General features: G+C 40.8%; 1 protein-coding gene across 3 annotated transcripts in view; it reads left to right on the plus strand.

Moving 5' to 3' along the window:
• LOC143021880 (nonsense-mediated mRNA decay factor SMG8) overlaps positions 1-21,215 on the plus strand; it is an 82,397-nt gene that overhangs the window by 13,510 nt on the left and 47,672 nt on the right. For all 3 annotated transcript variants that reach the window (XM_076179675.1, XM_076179676.1, XM_076179677.1), the window contains exons 2-8: positions 2,120-2,193; positions 2,610-2,772; positions 3,089-3,211; positions 14,182-14,333; positions 16,016-16,183; positions 19,043-19,174; positions 20,732-20,856. In XM_076179675.1, the coding sequence (XP_076035790.1) occupies positions 2,120-2,193; positions 2,610-2,772; positions 3,089-3,211; positions 14,182-14,333; positions 16,016-16,183; positions 19,043-19,174; positions 20,732-20,856 (937 nt within the window). The remainder of the gene's footprint in view (positions 1-2,119; positions 2,194-2,609; positions 2,773-3,088; positions 3,212-14,181; positions 14,334-16,015; positions 16,184-19,042; positions 19,175-20,731; positions 20,857-21,215) is intronic.

Below are 21,215 nucleotides of genomic sequence, written 5' to 3' on the forward strand. Positions count from 1 at the left end.
GGAAACTTCTGTAAGTGGTATATATCCTGTAACTAGCTATAAAACTATTCTATACTGGATGGTTATTAAATTTTCTCAACACAAAACATATAATTTTTTTTAGATTTTTTAAACTTGGAATAATGAGACGTGCTGCTTTCTATTTGCACAATAGCAACAAATTATTTCTCATACAAACACTGCTAAATTGTGCAACTGGTAAAACCAAACAGGGAAACCATGTTAGAAAAATAATTTTATTGGACTTAAGGAGTTGGAGTCGGATAAAAAAAATTCCGACTCCTAGTACTCTTAGAAATCTGACTCCAACTCTGCAACCCTGGTTACAAGGTTGGATAGAGTGAGAAATAAGGAGGGGAGGACAGGGGTGGACAGGGAGCTGGCAGATAAGGCTGGTGAAAGATTATTGGAGTGATTTGGGCACACATGGAAACAAGAAGTGAAGAAAGATTGGCAAAACAGCTGTGCAAAATTGAGTGGACTTGGGGGGGGGGGGTGACCAAGGATGAGATGGATGAATGGGGCGATCAGGTCTTGAAGCAAGAGGAGAATTTCTATGGACCAAGGAAAGGAGAAGGGAGGGAATAGGGGTGAGTAGAGGATGGTTGTGTATGGATGATATTTTGATGCAGCCTGAAGAGAATTCTCCCTGTCCTCTCTATTTTCTACATGAGGGGACAAGGAGGGAGGTTCAGCAATGAAGTGAAACAGCTCTGCTATGGATGTGCTGTGTTTTGCTGCATTCCTTCTGACCCCCCAGGGCATGGGCAGGAGACAGGGATGACCCTTTATCCGCAAGGAGCTAAGATGAGAGGGAAACGGGGTGATGGATGGGAGTGGAATGGGTGGTAGTGGATGTGTGCATTTTGACTTGGCTGCCATCCATATAATGGGGAAGAAGCCCTTGGAGTATAGATGAATAGATAGAGAAAATTAATCATCTCATTTGTCAAAGGTTTACTTTCACTTTTAAGAAGATGAATTTTTTGCTTCCGAGTCAGATTTGACTTTTTCTCAAGCTTTCATCCAACATTGGGAAACTGACTCTTGGGAGGAGTGTATTAGTAGTAACATTCACATCATTGCAGTCCAAATTGATTCTATAGCTGTCATGTGGCCACCATTTCTATTGTCTGTATGTTGTATGAGATATGTGAGTAATGCTAGTGTAGTGGTCTTCTGTGAGTGCTTGTTGGTATAGTGACAATGGCAAGTAAGTTTTTATTCTTTCATGGATCAGTCATTGGGACCATCTAAACAGCATTATAAGCCCCAAGGCAGAGCAGCACTGGGACACCTGCCTATACAATCACTTACAGGAATAGAAATATAAATAATCACTAAAAAGTAAATGTATATTTTTTGGTACTTCCAACAAAATTGATTGACTAATGAGAGGTACCTGCTTTGGTGGCCCTGCAAAATAGGCAATGATGCTGCTAGTCTTGAAAATCTGTCAACTGCTCACCTCCTCCATCAGGAGGTTTAGCCCTGAGGAGCTGATGACACACCACTCGGTCTGGACTGGTTGGAGATGAGGACACAAGGTTCTCTTATCAACTTCAGCTGTATTTTATACACCTTTTCTTACTTGGAGTGCTCTCAACCAGCAGTTGGTCTCTTCTCTGTACTAGTTACTTTCAGCTAGTGACACAGAAGGTCCCACACCACCAAAACATCACAGACAGCAGTCCAAAATTTCTTGTCAGATAGGGATATGGGAGGGCCAGAGGACCCTTATCAGCTCTTCTGGGGGATGGGTTTCTAACAGAATTAGTTTAAGCATATGCATTCCCACGAATGAGTATAGTTTAATAGAGTATTTACTTGCTTATATACAGCAAGTCTCAGCACACATAGAAGCTTCTGGGGCCCTGGGCCACTGTCCAGTGTAATACCTAATTGTGAGGTACAGGAAGCATGCTGCACATGCATTAAGACAGCCCTGTCTAGTTTTACTTTAATTTGGATCAGGTGAAGAGGAGTGAGATAGCTGTGTGTAATATTGGAAATTCTGGTAGTATATTTTGTTAAAACCTGAATGTTGATATTCATTTATGAGTACATAAGTAGTTTAATGAAAAGAAAGCGTATTAATGAATTTCTTTTATATTTGCAGCCTCCAATGACCTTTGTGGGGAAAAAAGTGCAACAGAGGGGTAACTTTAAGTTTCCCTTAACATGGACACCAAAGTAAGTGACTGAATACATTAGTATTGAATCTACCTTGAAAAGTATTTGTTAGGTAAGCCAGGATCCCCCCCCCTTAATATCAGGCACGTTTGACAAAAATATAAACTTAAGATATGGTCATTTTAAATGTGATAAATTGGTAACCCAAATGGTCACCGGGATCTTTCCGCCAGATTGAGCCTTATGTGTTGGTCAGGTCGATAGGGGTAAGGTCATCCCCCCTCCTCACATTATATTGTGTCCCCCCTTCCCCCCTATGGTTGCACCTGATACTTATATATAAACCTAACTCTGTATCTCTGTCATTTAGTCTGAAGATGTAATATACGAAAGTACTTACTGTCTACAAGTTTCCTTTCTCCTGTGGTTATTTTGCATATATATATATATATATATTTTCTCATTTCTTATCACAGAGATGTAGAGAGAGCAGATCAACGTATTGTTGTTGTGTCTGTGTTTGGGAAGAGCAGTCTTGAATCAGGAGGATGCAAGGCTTCTATCATTGAACACATTCTTGGAAGACAGGTTTTTAACCGGAACCTTATACAGAAGCTAGACCTCAACCAAGATACTTTGGTATGTTTTAAAATATAAAATTGCATGCAGTTATTACACATACAGAATGTCAGGAGGTTTATGAAAGATTTAGAAGAAAATTACATTACCTAATAAAGCTTTTCATTTAGATGCTATTAAGTAATGCAGTATGTGACAGCATAGTTTCTCATCCCTGATATTTTATCAGTTAGACTGTTGCTCCAGATCTCTTGCAGAAGATCCATGCCCCCTAGGTAACCAGTAATCAGATTTAGTATATTGGTCTCCTCTAGATGTTTTATCCATATGTGTGTATGGATGTATGTATATATAAATGTAAGATTTCTTTTTACAGAGTGGGCTTGAGGGATATTATGACCCTGGGGGTAAAGCAGTTTACCTTCACCTGACCGGTGTGTTTGACTCCCCAGCTCTAATCATGGCCTTGGAGAACATGAAAGAAGAGATCCAATCAAAGGTGATTTGATGTTATTTGTATATATAGAAACACTTATGCATGTAAATGTATACACTTGTACCTGTGTGTTGTTTGGGTATTGATTTCCTCCCCACTATGAAAGTAGCCCACCATATATGTTTTGGATTCACCTTACTCTGCAGTAACTAACCTCTCACTGACCTTGAAAGGGAACTTATCCAGATATCTACCATTGTAACACATTCAGAAACTATATAAAATGCATCCTTCACCTCTCAACTCTCTTTTTTTTTCCAGTTGAATCTTTATTTTTAGTATCTGCCTTAACAAGGACATATCTTACTATAAAATATATATATATATATATATATATACTACTGGTGAAAAATATAATACCACATTTGTCGATCTTGTGAAAACCACAGTTGGAGCAAAAAATACTGGAGACAGGTAATTGTATATTTCAATTGCAAACTGCAATCCTCTTAGGTATCTACTGAAGAGGATTGCAGTTTGCAATTGAAATATATAGATTCCCTGTCTCTAGTCTTTGTTGCCCCAACTGTGGTTTTCACATGATATATATATATATATATATATATATATATGAAAGTATTGGGAATATGATAGGGAGCAACTACACCTATTCATCGATTTCAAACAGGCTTATGATAGAGTGAGCTGAACATCTCTATGGAAAATAATGGAAGAATTAGGAATACCACACAAGTACATGTGATTAACAAGAGCATGCTATGAAAACACAAATAGTGTAGTGAGATGTGGGAGTAAAGCTACATCACCTTTTCAGATAGGAGATTGCTTAAAACAAGGATGCATACTCTCACCATTGCTATTTAATTTGGCAATGGAAAAAAATAATCAGGGGTAGCATGAATGGGAGAGACAAAGGAATAAAATTGGAAGATATAACCATAAAACTATTAGCATATGCTGACGACGTTGACATCATGATAGAGAATCAAACAGATCATGATAGAGAATCAAACAGAAATGGAAAACCTGGCGGCGCTCTTTAAAGAAGCTGCAGAAAGTGTTGGACTCAAGATCAATGAGAGCAAGACAAAGATAATGAAGGTAGCAAGAGTCTAATTTGCTGGAAAGGGTACAGATTGCAGGGATGGACATAGTTTTAAAGATTTTAAATACTTAGGAGTAAAGGTGACCAGTGACAGAAGAATGGAACAGGAAGTGGAAGCCAGAATTGGAGCAGGAAATCGATGCTACTACAGCCTAATAGAATTGTTTAAAAAAAGGTCAATATCAAGAACAACAAAACTGAGACTGTACAACTCAATAGTGAGACCAGTCATATTGTATAGCTGTGAAACATGGGCCCTTATGAAAGCTATGGAGAAGAAGTTTGAAGTTCTTGAAAATAAGATTTTATGGAGAATTTTAGGACCTGTGTATGACAACCAAAGGCAAGAATAGAGAATAAGACATAACTGGAAAATTCAAGAACAAACAAAACAACCCCATATTAAAAATGTAATAAGATTAAAAAGATTGAAATGGGCAGGACATGTCACAAGGATGCAAGAAGATAGATGGCCAAAGAAAATGCTCAATAGTGGAGTGTGTGGAAGACGACCACTTGGATGACCTAGAAAAGACTGGAGGAGATGCATTGAAGAAGATGTGCAGATATGCAGAATAGAACCAAGAGAATGGAAGGAGGTGGCACAGGACAGAAAGACATGGTGACATGCTTCAAAAGTGGTAATGGATCACCAAGTGGCCCGAAGACCAGCGGAGCAAGTGCATATATATATATATGTATATATATGTATATATATATATATATATATATATATATACATATATATATATACATATATAATATGTATATAGATATATATGTATATATATATATATATATATATATATATATGTATATATATATATACATACATACATATACCAAGGCTTTTTCCCCTTTACAAGGGAGATAGCCAAAATAGGAAAAGGCATAAAAACATTCCCACCCATTCCATCCCTGAATACACTCCACACCCCTCCACCCTCCCTCTTATCTTAGCACCTCCTGGATGACGGGTCATCCCTGCACCTTGTCCACTGCCCTGGGTCAGAGGCAGTGTCGCAAGACACAGCACATCCACAGCAAGGCCACTTCATTAAATCGGCGACCCCCCTCTCCGTCCCCCCATGCATAAAGGAGAAGACGGGGAGAAATCCCTTCGGGCTGCGTCAAAATTTCCTCACACACACTACCTCACCCCCCATCCCCCCGCCCATTCCACCTCATGCATCACAATATCATCCATATACAACCATTCTCCATTCACCCCTGTCTTCTGTCCTCTCCCGTCTTTCCTCAACAGACATTCCCTCTTCCCCAAAGGCCCCTTCACCCCATCCATCCACCTCATCCTAGGATGTCCCTTCATGTTCACTCCCTCCACATCTGCCTTCCATACCTCTTTTACTAGTCTTTCCTCACTCATTCTTTCCATGTGTCCAAACCATCCTAATACTCTTTCATCAACCCTATCTCCCAACGCACTTTCCACCCGTGTTCTCCTCCTCACCTCTTCATTTCTCACTCTATCCAGCCTAGTAACCCCCATCATACTTCTCAGACACCTCATCTCAAACACATTCAAACTCCCTCTCTCTTCCTCTCTTATGTTCCATGTTTCTGCCCCATATAGTGCTGTTGGCACAATCACTCCCTCATACAGTCTCCTCTTAGCATCCATTCCCAAATGTCTATTACTCATTACACTTTTTAATCCACCAAGGCATTTACTTGCTTCTCTCAATCTACATTCTACCTCCATCTTCACTCCACCTTTTCTTGCCACATTTGAACCCAAGTATCTAAAACTATCCACTTCCTCCAGTCGCTCTCCCTTAATGCTCACTTCCAGTCTACTGCCACTTTCACCCCTTGTACATCTCATCACCTTACTTTTACCCACATTTATCTTCAGCTTTCTTCTATCACACACTCACCCAAACCGTGGCGGACTTAGCCTACATGGCGCCCTGGGCGAACCTCATCTTCGGCACCCCCCCTTCCGCAATGCACATAAAATGCTTTGCTTCTCCCCCTCCACAATGTAAATAAGAAGTTTAAGACGACCAAATCTTTAATAAAACAACTTTTTATTGAAATATTAATTGCTACTACAGCTGTCAAGAGTTTTTATGAGAGTAGTAGAGCTTGTGTCAGGATTGGAAATGGAGAGAGTAAGTGGTTCGAGGTAAAGGTGGGACTTCGTCAAGGATGCGTTATGTCGCCCTGGCTGTTCAACTTATACATGGATGGGATGGTGTGAGAGGTAAATGCAAGATTAGTGGGTCAGGGGTTGGAGATGGTTAAAGAAAATGGAGAAAAGTGGGAGGTAAGCCAGCTGTTGTTTGCGGACGACACTGCGCTTGTGGCAGGATCAGAGGAGGGATTGAGGAAGTTGGTGGCAGAGTTTGGGTGAGTATGTGATAGAAGAAAGCTGAAGATAAATGTGAGTAAAAGTAAGGTGATGAGATGTACAAGGGGTGAAAGTGGCAGTAGACTGGAAGTGAGCATTAAGGGAGAGCGACTGGAGGAAGTGGATAGTTTTAGATACTTGGGTGCAAATGTGGCAGGGAAAGGTGGAGTGAAGGCGGAGGTAGAATGTAGATTGAGAGAAGCGAGTAAATGCCTTGGTGGATTAAAGAGTGTAATGAGGAATAGACATTTGGGAATGGATGCTAAGAGGAGACTGTATGAAGGAGTGATTGTGCCAACAGCACTGTATGGGGCAGAAACATGGAACATAAGAGAAGAAGAGAGAAGGAGTTTGAATGTGTTTGAGATGAGGTGTCTGAGAAGTATGATGGGGGTTACTAGGCTGGATAGTGAGAAATGAGGAGGTGAGGAGGAGAACAGGAGTGGAAAGGGAGCTGGGAGATAGGGTTGATGAAAGAATATTGGGATGGTTTGGACACATGGAAAGAATGAGTGAGGAAAGACTAGTAAAAGAGGTATGGAAGGCAGATTTGGAGGGAGTGGGCATGAGGGGACGTCCTAGGATGAGGTGGATGGATAGGGTGAAGGGGGCTTTGGGGAAGAGGGGAATGTCTGTTGAGGAAGGACGGGAGAGGACAGAAGACAGGGATGAATGGAGAATGGTTGTATATGGATGATGTTGTGATTGCATGAGGTGGAATGGGCGGGGGGGGTGGGGAGTGAGGTAGTATAAGTGAGAAAATTTTGACGCAGCCCGAAGGGGTTTCTCCCCGTCCTCTCCTTTTATGCAATGGGGGGATGGAGAGGGGGGTCGCCGATTTAATGAAATGGCCTTGCTGTGGATGTGCTGTGTCTTGCGACTGCTACTGACCCAGGGCAGTGGACAGGGTGCAGGGATGACCCGTCATCCAGGAGGTGCTAAGATAAGAGGGAGGGTGGAGGGGTGTGGAGTGTATTCAGGGATAGAATGGGTGGAAATGATTTTATGCCTTTTCCTTTTTGGCTACCTCCCTTGTAAAGGGGAAAAAGCCTTGGTATATGTATGTATGTATGTACTACAGAATAAAAGTAGCATTTGGAAGGGGGCAATGCCGCCCCCTCCCAAGTGCTGCCCTGGGCGACCACCCATACTGCCCATAGGAAGAACCGCCACTGCTCCCAAACTCTGTCACCAACTTCCTCAATCCCTCCTCTGATCCTGCCACAAGCGTAGTGTCATCCACAAGCAACAGCTGGCTCACCTCCCACTTTTCTCCATTTTCTTTAACCATCTGCAATTCCTGATCCACTACCCTTGCAATTACCTCACGCACTACCCCATCCATGTATAAGTTGAACAGCCAGGGCAACATAACGCATCCTTGACGAAGTCCCACCTTTACCTCGAACCACTCACTCTCTCCATTTCTAATCCTGACACAAGCTCTACTACTCTCATAAAAACTCTTGACAGCTCCTAGAAGCTTTCCTCCTTTCCCGTATATCTGCAAAACCTCCCACAGTACCTTTCTGTCTACCCTGTTGTAAGCCTTTTCCAGGTCCATAAAGGCCTAAAAAACATCCGTCCCCTTTCCTATAGCTTTTTCACATATCTGTCTTACCACAAAAATCTGATCTACACAACCTCTACCCGATCTAAATCCACACTGTTCCTCACCAATTACTCCCTATGTTCCTCTCCTAATCCTCTCAATCAAGATCCTCCCATAAGCCTTCCCAACTACACTTAACAAGCTAATCCCTCTGAAACTACTACATTCACACTTGTCTCCGTTTCCCTTGTAAAGAGGAACTATACAGGCACTCCTCCAGTCCTCCGGCATTCTACCCTCTCTCCAGCAAACATTAAATAATCTCACCAGCCAGTCCACCATCACTGTACCTCCTTTTTTTAGACATTCTGCATGGCATCCATCCAGACCAGGTGCCTTACCTGCTTTCATCATCTTAACTGCCTTCACTTCATCCTTCCTTATTTCTCCTCCATTTTCCTCACTCATCACGGTAATTTTCTTAGCATTTCCCACTTCAACTATCTTTCCCTCCCTATCCTCCTTCACATTTAGCAACTCCCTAAAATATTCTGCCCATCTTCCCCTTACTGCCTTCTCTTCCATTATCATCTCTCCATCTGCACCTTTTACCTTTTCTTCTCTACTTGATTTGGCTCCTCTTCCTCTCTTAATTTCTTTCCAAAACATCTTTTTATTACTTTCAAAATTTTCTGTCATACTCTTTCCCCATTTCACATCTGTCCTCCTCTTTGCCTCCTTTACCTTTTGCTTTACTTCTCTTTTCTTTTCTTTGTACCTCTCATATGACTCCCTCATCCTATTTTGTGACCAATCTGTGAAAGCTCACTTCTTCTCTTCTACAACCTTCTTTGTTTCCTCATCCCACCATTCACTACCCTTCCTTCTATTTCCCCCTGTCCTTCTTGTTCCACACACCATCCTTGCACACTTTATGACTCCCTCCTTGAACCATCCCCATTCCTCCTCCACACCCAGCTCTACTCTGTCCTGCACTCCCTCCCACTCCTCCTTCAGCTTCTTCTTGTACTCCTTCTCCTTTTCCTTTTCATTTAAAGAGTTCACTCTAAGCACCTCCCTACCTTTTGTCCCCTTCCTCTTTCTCCATCTATCCTCCACTTTCAACTTACCTTCCACCAAAAAATGATCTGATATTCCCCCACCCTCTCCCCTCAGCACATGTACATCCTTAACTCTTCCTATCATAGTCCTATTTACCACTACATAATCCATCAACACTCTATCTACCACCCTTCCATCCACCACTCTCTCCCATGTGTACTTATGCTTGACTTTCTTCCCAAACACAGTATTTGCTATCATCAACTCTCTATCTAGACACATTTCCACCATCAACTCTCCACTACGATTCTTTCCTGGAACTCCACATTTCCCAACCACTCCATCGATTGGACCATTTCCTACCCTAGCATTAAGGTCTCCCAGTACTATTGCATTGACATTTCTTCTTAAATCCTCTATGCACTCATTTAAATCTATCCAAAAGGCCTCCCTTTCTTCTACACTCTTCTCACTGCCAGGCCCATATGCACTTACAAAGACCCACATCTCCTTTCCCAGTTTCACCTTCATCCACATTATCTTTAAGGAAACCTCCTTCCACTCCACTACACGTTTACCTATCTCTTCACTTACTAGAATAGCCACCCCTTCCCTCCCTCGCTCTCTCTTCACTCCTGATAACCTCCCACTTACACTCCCGAACTTACACTCACCCTTCCCTTTCAACTTAGTTTCAATCAAAGCCAACACATCCATCTTCCTTCTCACAAACATACTACCTATCTCTTCCCTTTTACTCTCATCTGTACCACATCCATGCACATTAAAAGGCCCAAACCTTAGGGTGCTGGTCGGAAAACTCCTTGACCCTCTTATGCCTTTACTTTTTCTTTTAGGAATGTCCCCTGTGGGGCTACAAGGAGAAGGATGCCTAGTCCCACTCCCCATCCCTTTCTTCTCGCCTCTTACGATCCAAGTGGAAATACTTGGTGGCAGTATTCTTTTCCCCCACAGCAGAAAATGAATACTCAAAGAAATGGTACAGGACAGCAACAAGGGGTTGGGGGACAACATAACGGAGGGACAGTCGTAGTATAAAAGTGTCATCATTTCTCTATGAAGAGTTTTCCTCTATCATAGACAAAATGATGTGTGGCTCTGGTCCATAGGGGCACCCCATATAGACCCTAAAGTATCAACTGCATGCTACTTTGCCACAATAACAAGCAGCCAATACCCCTAGTTGTGAATAAAGTAAATATATGTATTGACCATAGAATGGTAGGTTGCACTGCAAAATTCAATTTCAGAGCTGAGAGAAATAAAACTAGTTTTGAAAAAGAAAATAAGCCTTGTAAAGGCTAAAGATGAAAACAATAAATTACATTTAGAAAATTAAAGAGAATCAAAACTCCAAGAAATAATGAGGACATTATTGAAGGTGCAAATTTTAATTTATGATTATTAGGGAATAGGCAGAGAAAGTAGGAAGTAAAAAAAATATTTGAGAAAACAAATACTCCAAAGCTACTAAGGACCTAATTAAAATAAGGGTTATACTGATTAAAAGCAGGAGAGACTAAGTAGAGAAATTAGAACAAAACAAGCTTATCAATAAAAGGTAGGGATCAGAGAAAAGAAAGAGATGCATAGAATAGAGAAAACTATTTGGACAGGTAAAAGTATTAAAGGGACTGGGCATAAACTTATTTAGGGAGGCAGCAAATTGTATCTTTGAAAGGTAGAAATGGAGAGATCATTAAATGCAGAGAGAGAATAGTAAAAAGAGTAGAAGAATTTTACCAAGAGCTTGTCAAAGACTGCAGCTGAGTTTGTAAATTCATCCGTAGACTTTAGTAGGGTCCCAGAAGTTGTAAAGAAATAAGTAGCATTTGCTCTAAAAAGTATGAAAAGAGGAAAATCAGCTGGAAGATGGTATGTTGATAGATCTTCAGACAGATGCAAGAAATTAGTTTATATTAAATTAGCTCAGATATACACACAGTGTTTATGTCAAGAAAATGTTCCTTAATCATGATGCAATGCTATAGTTATTTTGCTTCATAAAAAAGGAGATCAGAAAAACATAAATAACTACTAACTGAATAGCTTATCAAATGTATATAAAGTATTGTCCAAGATCCTTACAAATAGACAAAGTAAAGTTTTAGATGGAAAGCAAGAGAACAGGCGGGTTTTAGAAGTGGACATTCAACTCTAGACCATTTACAGAAGATGAATCAACTAATTGAGAAAACAACAGAATAAAGTATACCTCTTTATTTAGCTTTAGTAGATTACAAGAAGGCCTTTGACTATACAACAGTTAGCAATACTAAACTCACTACACAATCAGGGTGTTAACAAACACATAAGGGTTCTAGAAAAAATTATACAAAAGGTACCACTGTAATTTGACCACATAAAAGTACAGAAAATATAAAGAAAGAAAAAGGAGTATGGCTAGGTGATACAGTTGTACCCAAGCTATTTACAGCTTGTTTGATAGAGATTTTCAGAAGGTTGAGTTGGGTAGAGGAAGGATTGGAAATTAATGGAAATGAGATTTTTACCTAAGATTTTCAGATGACATTATTCTTATTTCAAAAAGAGCAGAAGAATTGCAAGATATGCTGAGTGATCTGAACAAGGAAAATCTCAAAATAGGTTTGAAAATTAATCAGAATAAAATCAAAGTAATGTTCAACACAAAAGTTCAAAATAAAGAAATTGTAATTGATGGTGAAATTCTTGAATAAGTTGATGAGTGTAATTATTTAGACTAGATGGTAAAAGTGACTAAAGATCTTGATCTACATATATATATATGTATATATATACACTTTTTTTCACCTTAACCTTATTATGAGTCAGATTCTCGCACATATCATTGACTGCCATATATATGATTCATCACACTACTCGCATTATAAAATCTAAAGTCACCATTGTATTACTCATTGTCTTTTACTCTCAGTAATAAAAACCACACAAAATATGATCAAACTAGTTCACAGAATCTGGGGGTAACTCATGTACAACTACAAAAATATATAATCAAGACGCCAATGCTGGCATCCTTGTGTACTCATCATACAGAAGTGGTTAAAGGGAGGTAGCCAAGTCAAAAGGCATATATCCCCTTCCACCCATTTCACTCCCACCCATTCCACTCCCATCCACTGCCCTTTCCTTCCTCATGGATGGCAGGTCATCCTTGTATCCTGCCCATTGTCCTGGGTCAGAAACATTGCAGCAAGACACAGAATATCCACAGCAAAGCCACTTCACTTAATTGGAGCCCCATCCATCCATCTCATCCTCGGTTGTCCCCACAAGTTCACTTCATCCACCTCTGCCTTCCACACTTCTATTATTAACTTTTCTTCACTCATTCTTTCCATCTGTCCATCTATTACAAGTCTTTCATTAGCTCTACCATCTTTAATACCCCCACTCTTCTCACCTCATTCCTCAGGTCATCCACCCTTACCATACTTTTCAGACATTTCATTTCAAACACATTTAAACTTTTCCTCCTAGCCTCTCTCAAATTACAAGTCTCTGCACCATACAATACTGTTGGTGCAATCACCCCTTCATATCTTTGCATCCATTCCCAAATGCCTAATTCTCATGACACTTTTTTATCTCAATCCACAAGTTACCTCCACTTCTACTCCTCCCTTTCCTGCCACATGCAACCCCAAATACATAAAGCTGTCCACCTCCTCCAGCCTCTCTCCTTTAAGACTTCCAACTTGCTGCCATCCTCTCCCCTTGCACATCTCATCAACTTACTTTCACCCACATTTACCTTTAACTTTCTCCTTTCACACTCCCAAACTTCACTGCCTTAACCCCCCCTCTGACCCTGCTACATGTACAGTTTCATCAGCAAACAACTAGCTCACCTCCCACTTTTCTCCATTTTCTTTAACCATCTCCAGTCCCCTGCCCATTCCCCTCACATATACCTCCCACACCCCTTCCTGTCTACCCTGTCATAAGTCTTTTCCAAATATATAAAGGCCCAAAAACCTCCCTACCATTTGCTAAAGTTTTCTCACATTTCTGTCTTACCACAAAAATCTGATCTACACAACCCCAACCTGTCTTAAACCCACACTGCTCCTCATCAATTACTCCCTCTTTAAATAAAATAAAAAGATGTGTTACAGTTGATCAGAAAATGTTTGGTAAGTATAAGAAGGTCATCAGAGGCTCTCTATCTTAATGTTTGAAATACAAAGTCTGCAATGAACATATAATGCCAGCCAATATATACAGATGTGAAACTTGGGAAACTGACAAAGGCAATAGAGGCAAAGCTAAGGAGTCCATATAGGAGAATGAAGAAATCAATAGCGGGAATAATGCTGAAAGACAGAGAGCAAGTTGTGTGAGAGAGCAGACTGGGGTGAATGATATTGTGGAGGCTGTAAAAGAGAGGAAGTGGAATTGATCAGGTAAGTTAGTGTGAATGAATGATGAGTGATGAAGCAAATGTGTTACAGAGTGAATGGCACAGTATGGGAAGTGTGCAAGAGTTAGACCAAACATAAGGTGGAGAGATGATATAGAGTAATTTACAGGAGTAACATGGCAGAGGTTGAAATATGTAAGACAGATGAGTGGATGGGTGGTGAGATAAACACAGGGAACCGTTTAGGGATTTATTCTGACGTTTCGTCCTTACCAGGACTTCTGCAGAGTACATGAAGAAGTCCTGGTAAGGACGAAACGTCAGAATAAATCCCTAAACGGTTCCCTGTGTTTATCTCACCACCCATCGACTCATGGCAGAGGTTGGTGCAGTTGTGCAAGTCATGGAATGGTATGAAAGAGGCCTTTGTTTAGCAATGGACTTAAAATGGCTGATTGATGGATGGATTGAAACATTGATGAACTAAGGGTACATCCATTTTGTTTTGCATAACCATATCTCTCATCTTCAGGGCTTCCTGATGGCATGGTCTAACTTGAAACTGAGCTACGCTAGAAGTCTTCTATTTTTGTTTTCAATATCACATATCCTCTTGCTGTATCATCCCACCCACATCTTCGACATGAGCTCCATCCATCTTTTCCGCACCTTGGATAGTGTCAGGTTAGTGTTTTTACAGGATGTTTGTGTATGTATTAATGTTTGCATTCCAACTTACAAAATGAAAGTAATTTCTGGCTAATGTTTCACTGATTGGAAATACTGAGCCCCACAGCAGTTAACAAGTCCTCAAGCTCTTGTAGATCTCTGGAAGGAAGTATTGGACTGCAATGTTCAATTAATGTGAAAATTCACGTGTCACCAATTTGTAGTAGTAGTAGTAGTAGTTGCAAGGGAGCAGTCACCAGTTGTCAGTTCTCCTTTTGTGAAAAATCAGAAGAAATGGAGTTGGAATTTGGCTTTACACATAGACAAAGTGTCATCTCTTAAAGGTAAACGTGTTGATGGGTTTTGAAGATGATCAGTAGGAGATAATCTCTGACATATGTCTCAGGACCACCAATTGCAGGTACCCTCAATAGTTTCCAAGAATTATTAAAGAAATGACCAATGATAGGTTGTTGCTGTTGTCCCACAGCATCTTCATCACAGGACCACCCTCCAACCCTCAGCATGAAGTAATTGGGGGCCAAACCGTCACAAGAAGACCTAGCTGTAGGTATTTGGGGTCACATGTGGCAGAAAAAGGAGTGGCAGTGGAATTAAATTGCTGGGGTTAATTAAGTCTAGGTTGGGGAGATGTTCCAGGAATTAGTGTCATCTTTGATTTGTTGTTTGTGTGTTGAGCTATACTGAACATTGAGCATTCAGATCATCTGTTTGTTTATTTTTGAGTTGAATGGTTAGAGTTGTGGGGTTATTGTTGTTGTTGTTCCCTAGAATGTCTGACCAAGCAGACCCAACTCCCTGAGGAATGCCATGGCTGGAATGGGGTTTTCCCACAAATCTATTATAGTGTATATTGTGTTGTTGGCATGCATGATTGTGTACACTGCAGTCTTTCATGATGTGTTGTCTAGTAAGGGGTGAAGTGTTACATTCTGGACAGTTATTTGTGATATGGTCATCCAGCCTGGTGTGATGGTGTCTGTGTCGTGGGAACACCCCCAACCCCCAATATGGAAAGAGTTGGGGAGGCCAAGATGCCACAAGAAGCCCTTGCTACCCCTCCTGTAGTAGGTGGCACAGATCCCTGGCAGCCTTTCCTTTATGACTATAATTAGATAAATACTGTCTATATACCAGAAGGATTCTTCACCCTTATAAGGAGATAGCCAGCTGAGGTACACACACAACCCTTATCCATTCCATGCCTATCCAATACACATGGCTTCCCTTTTGCCTTGGCTCCTTGTGGATGAAGGGCCATTGCCCTCCATCCACTGCATGGGTCAAAAGCACTGCAGCAAGAGAAGTCAAGATAAATACCATTAGCTAAGTGCAATAGAACGAACTGTAGGAGGACCCAAGGTCATTGCTAGCTACTGTGGGGCTGTAGGATTCTTGCAGTAAAAGTTGTTATTGTTATAAAAAAACAATTCAGTTGAACATCTGTAGTCCTTGCATGTACATTTGATATACATAATAGGGAAGAGAGAAGCACACAGAAGGAATACATGTATGATTCTGAGTTTTATTGTATTGAAAACCTATGCATATTCATTGTTCTTGTTTATAGTACAAGTCATTTTAATCCTGTTAAGCTTCTCAGACACATTGGGTCTTGGATGTTCCCACATTTGAGTTGGATATAGGTAATGTTTTGTATAATTTTCCCTGAATAGGTCTAAGGCCCAGAGTGTGATGGGGGAGCTTTTGCGTGGAGTGCCTGGCATCAGCAAAGAGTGGGTTTCCTTTGGAAGGCCATGTTCTCCCAGGGTCCTCTTCATCTTTTCTTCCCGACTGCTGCCCCTTAGTGACTTCAAAGCTTCTATAGCAAGTGCATCTGGAAGGTAAGCTATTGGGTAACTTTCTAAGTACAGTAGACCTCATTATAATGTATTAAATGAAGTAAATTCTGATAAAAGTGAAACACCATTAAGATAAAAATCCATAGTTTGTCCTTTTCTGAAATATTTCTGCTGTACCATATAAAAGTCTACTTGCCACACATGCATGCTTATCTTACCAAGGGTTCTGCCTTCCTTAACTTTTCTTCTTGCAGTATGTGCTTCATTTTAAACAAGGAATAAATATGATATATTCCTGGCTATGCTGAACTGTGCTACATACTATATATATATATATATATATATATATATATATACACATATACATACATATATACAAAGGCTTTTTTCCCCTTTCATGGGAGGTGGCCAAAAAGGAAAAGGCATAAATTCATTCCCACCCATTCCATCCCTAAATACACTCCACTCCCCTCCACCCTCCCTCTTATCTTAGCACCTCCTGGATGATGAGTCATCCCTGCACCTTCTCCACTGCCCTGGGTCAGAGGCAGCGTTGCAAGTCACAGCACATCCACAGCAAGGCCGCTTCATTGTATATATATATATATATATATATGTATATGTTCATGTTCTTAGGGGAGAGAGTCGTTGAGTGTCAGATAAATTTTTGGTGGAAGGAATGTTGAGAGCAGAGGATAGGCGGAGAAAAGAAAAGGAGGGAAGGTAGAGAGGTGCTTGGAGTAAACAATTTAAATGAAAAGAAAAAGGAGAATGAATAATACCTGACTCACCCTGTTCACTCCTTTATGTTCCCTCCAAAACCTTTTTTTAACCATGTGTCAAATTTTTTTTGTCATCCTCCTGCTGTATTTTACATTGCTCTCCTCTTGCCTCCTTTACCTCGCATTTTGCCTTCTCGCTATTTTAATCTTGCATCCCTCATATGTGTGCTCCCTGAGTCCTACTTCCCAACCAATTCATACATGTCCTCTTTTCCCTTGTACAACCATCTTGATTCATCATCCCACCACTCACTACCCTGACTTCTAGTCCCTTCCATACTTCTTGTTCCACATACCGTGTTTGCACACCTTGTCACTTCTTCCTTGAAACAAACCAACTCCTATTTCTACCTCTACTCTATCCTTCACTACCTCCCACACTTTTCTCAGCTTCTCCTGGTAATCCTTCTCCTTTTTCTAGTCTCTCTCCCTCTATACTCACTTCCAATTTGCTGCCATCCTCTCCCCTTGTACATCTCATCACCTTACTTTTACCCACATTTATCTTCAACATCCTTCATTTGCACACCTTCCCACACTCTATCACTAGCTTCCTTAATACATCCTCTGAGTCTGCCACAAGTGCAGTGTCATCAGCAAACAACAACAGGCTTATCTCCCTCTTTTCTCCATTTTCTTTATCTCCAATCCCTGGCCCACTACCCTTGCATTTACCTCTCACACCATCCCATCCATCTATAAATTGAACAGCCAAGGTGACATAACACATCCCTGGCAAAGTCCCACCTTTACCTCAAACCACTTACTCTCTCAATTTCTAATCCTAACACAAGCTCTACTATTCTTGTAAAAGCTCTCTTGACTGCTCTTAAAAGTTTTCCTCCTATCCCATATATCTGCAATACCTCCCACAATGCCTTCCTGTCTACCCTGTCATAAGCCTTTTCAAAATCAATAAAAGCCCCAAAAATATCCTTACCTTTTCCAAATTTATGAAGCGGCCTTGCTGTGGATGTGCTGTGTCTTGTGACACTGCTTCTGACCCAGGGCAGTGGACAGGATGCAGGGATGACCTGGCATCCAGGAGGTGCCGAGATGGGAGGGAGGGTGGAGGGGAGTGGAATGTATGGGAAATGGAATGGGGGGGAATGGTTTCTATGCCTTTTTCTTTTTGGCTACCCTCCATGTAGGGGGAAAAAGTCTTTAGTATTTGTATGTATGCATGTACCTTTTCCTACAGTTTTCTCACATATCTATCTTACCACAAAAATTTGATCTATGCAACCCCTACCTGTCCTAAACCCACATAGTTCCTCACCAATTACTCCCTCTTTTCCTCTCCTAATCCTCTCAATCAAGACCCTCCCATAAGCCTTCCCAACTACGCTTAATAAACTACTGAAACTACTGCACTCACACTTGTCCCTGTTTCCCTTTTAAAGTGGAACTTTACTATATATCTTTTTATTTCTTTCAAAACTTTGTCATGATCCTCCATTTTACATCTGTTCTCCTTTATCATATATTTAGCTTCTCTTTTTTTTTTTTTTGTACCTCTCATATGTTTCTCTCTTCCTACTTTGCAAGCAGTCTGTGAATGCTTGCTTCTCTTCAACAACCTTCTTCACTTCATCATCCCACCACCATCCACTACCCTTCCTTCTATTCCCTCCCCATCCTCCTTGTTGCACACAGTATCTTTGCACACCTTATTACTCCCTCCTTGAAAGACCCCCATTCCCCCATGCACTCCTACCTCTATTCTGTTCTCCCACACTTCTCTCAGCCTTTCTTTGTACTCCTGCTTCTTTTCCTTTTCATTTAAACAGTTTACTCAAAGTACCTCCTTACCTTCTGTTCTTCTCCTCTTTCTCCACCTATCCTCTACTCATAACTTAACTTCCACTGAAAAATCTGATATTCCTTCACTCTTTCCCCTAAGATCTTACATGGACATCCAGAACTCTTCCTACTCTTCTTCTGGATACAATTACATGGTTCATTAAAGCCTTATCAACCACTCATCCATTAACAGTACTGTACAAAAAAAAATCAAGCTTAAGAAAGACCTTCAGGAATATGTTATTTCCTTAAAAAGGTGATTATCTTTAAGCTGACTTCATTACTTATAGCCATTTAACAGTTATTGGTGTTCCAGGATGGGTGCAGGTTTCGTGGGGAAGGGAAGACCTTCAGCCCTTCCACCAAATCCATTGCGTAATCTGGAGCATGCTCTGGAAGACCAAATCTACCGCCTATTGAGGAAGAGCAGGGTGATCACAAATATTAGGTAAGTATATGCCTTCCAACCCCCCAACCCCCCCTGCAGCAGACATTTGCCTACCCCTCTTATTTTCTTCTTCCTTTTTGTTCCTCAGTTGTGAGCTAATATCCTTCACCCAGCCGATTTTTCCATCTTATCCTTAACCTTTCCTGTTTCCAGACATTTAGTCCACCTTCTCCTAAACCCTTCCTAATATTCAGTGACCCCCTCCCCCGTACCTCCCTTCTTCTTTCCTTCCCTCCCTCCCTCCCCCCATTCTCCCAGTTCTTCTTATTTAATCTCAGTCATGTGTATTATTAAGACTAGTAAGTACTTGGAAAAGCTATAACAAATGAAACATCATACTAATAAAGGCTCCATCCATCCTCACATTCAGGTGTTTATTTCAGTAGGCTTGACTTCCCTAAACACCATGTTTGCTATCATCAACTCTCTAAACACATCTCCACCATTAACTCTCCACTATGATTTTTACCTGAGACTCCACACTTCCCAACCACCCGTCCATTGTTTCATCCCATACTCTAGCATTGAGATCTTCCAAAGCCACTACATTGCAATTTTTCCCAAAACTCTCTAAGTACCCATTTAAATCTATCCAAAAAACCTCCCTTTCCTCTTCACTTTTCTCACTACCAGGCTCATATGCACTTACAAAGACCCAAATCTGCCTTCCCAGTTTCACCTTTGTCCACATTAACCTTGAAGAAACCTCCTTCCACTTCACCACATGCTTACCTATCTCCTTGCAAGTATAGCCACCCCTTCCCTCCCTTGTCCTCCCCTCACTCCTGACTCCCTCCCCACTACACTCCCATACTCAAACTCACCCCTCTCTTTTAACTTGGTTTCACTTAATGCCAATACATGCATCTTCCTTCTCACAAATATACTGCCTTCCTCTTCTCTTTTATGTTCATTTCACCCACAGACATTGAAAGACCCAAACCTTTAGGTTCTGTCTGGAAAACTCCTCTCTGACCCTCTTTTGCTCTGACTTCTTGTAGGAGTGTACCATGCAGGGTTACAGAGAGCAGGATGCCTAGTCCCATTTCTCCTTACCATTTTAGCCACCTTTTACAACCCAAGTGGAGAAAGTTGGTGACATTATTCTTTCTTCCCCCTACCATAGGGGACAAAAGACAAAAATGGAAACATATACTCAAAGAAGTGGTACAGGACAGTATTAAGAGAGGGAGGACAGCATAATGGAGGGACAGTCAGAATACAGTAAAGTAACATCATTTTGCAATGAGTAGAGACATAGATGAAATGTTGTGTCTCTATTGGTTCATAGGGATGCCCCATATAGTCCCTAAAGTATTGGCTCCATGTTACTGCACAAATTATACTGCATACTGACATGCAGCCAATACCAGACAACAACACGATATTCCTGCCTGATGTTGCTGGTTATTTGGGAGCCATGTATTGATTGATATGTAAGTGCTCATTGGGGTTTAGAACTTTGCAGTTGTTTGTTATGATATGAATGTTAGTTGTTGTTATTATTATTATTTTATTTATTTATTTATTTATTATTTATTTATTATTTTTTTCCAGTGCCAATTCACTCTTTGCACTACCAAACAACCAAGCTTATGTGTACATCTTGGAAGAGGATCAGGAAACTCCCCAACCTACATCTCTGATTCAATCAACTCTTGAAGGCCTTTGTTCTGCACAAGGTTGGTTGAATATTTGATTAAGGTGTCACTATTAATTTGTTTTCCAATTTGTATTGAGTGTTGAGTACTTGTGATAAGCGATTTGAATTTCTGTACTGGAGTATTAATTGTATAAATTATATAAGGTCAATACAATAGTTGAGATTTTAATGAAACCTCTATGGGGATTGAAGATGGTTAGAGATAGTGGAGGAAAGTAGGTGAGCCAGTTGTTGTTTACAGATGACACTGCACTTGTGGCAGGGTCAGAGGAGGGTCTAAGGCAGTTAATGACAGAGTTTGGGAAAGTATGTGACAGGAGGGAGTTGATGAGATGTAGAAGGGGGTGGCAGCAAGTTGGAAGTCTTGGAGGAAATAAG

The sequence above is a fragment of the Oratosquilla oratoria genome, chromosome 43, assembly GCF_046742065.1.
Source record: "Oratosquilla oratoria isolate Oo_2021 chromosome 43, ASM4674206v1, whole genome shotgun sequence".
NCBI classification, from domain to species: Eukaryota; Metazoa; Arthropoda; class Malacostraca; order Stomatopoda; family Squillidae; genus Oratosquilla; species Oratosquilla oratoria.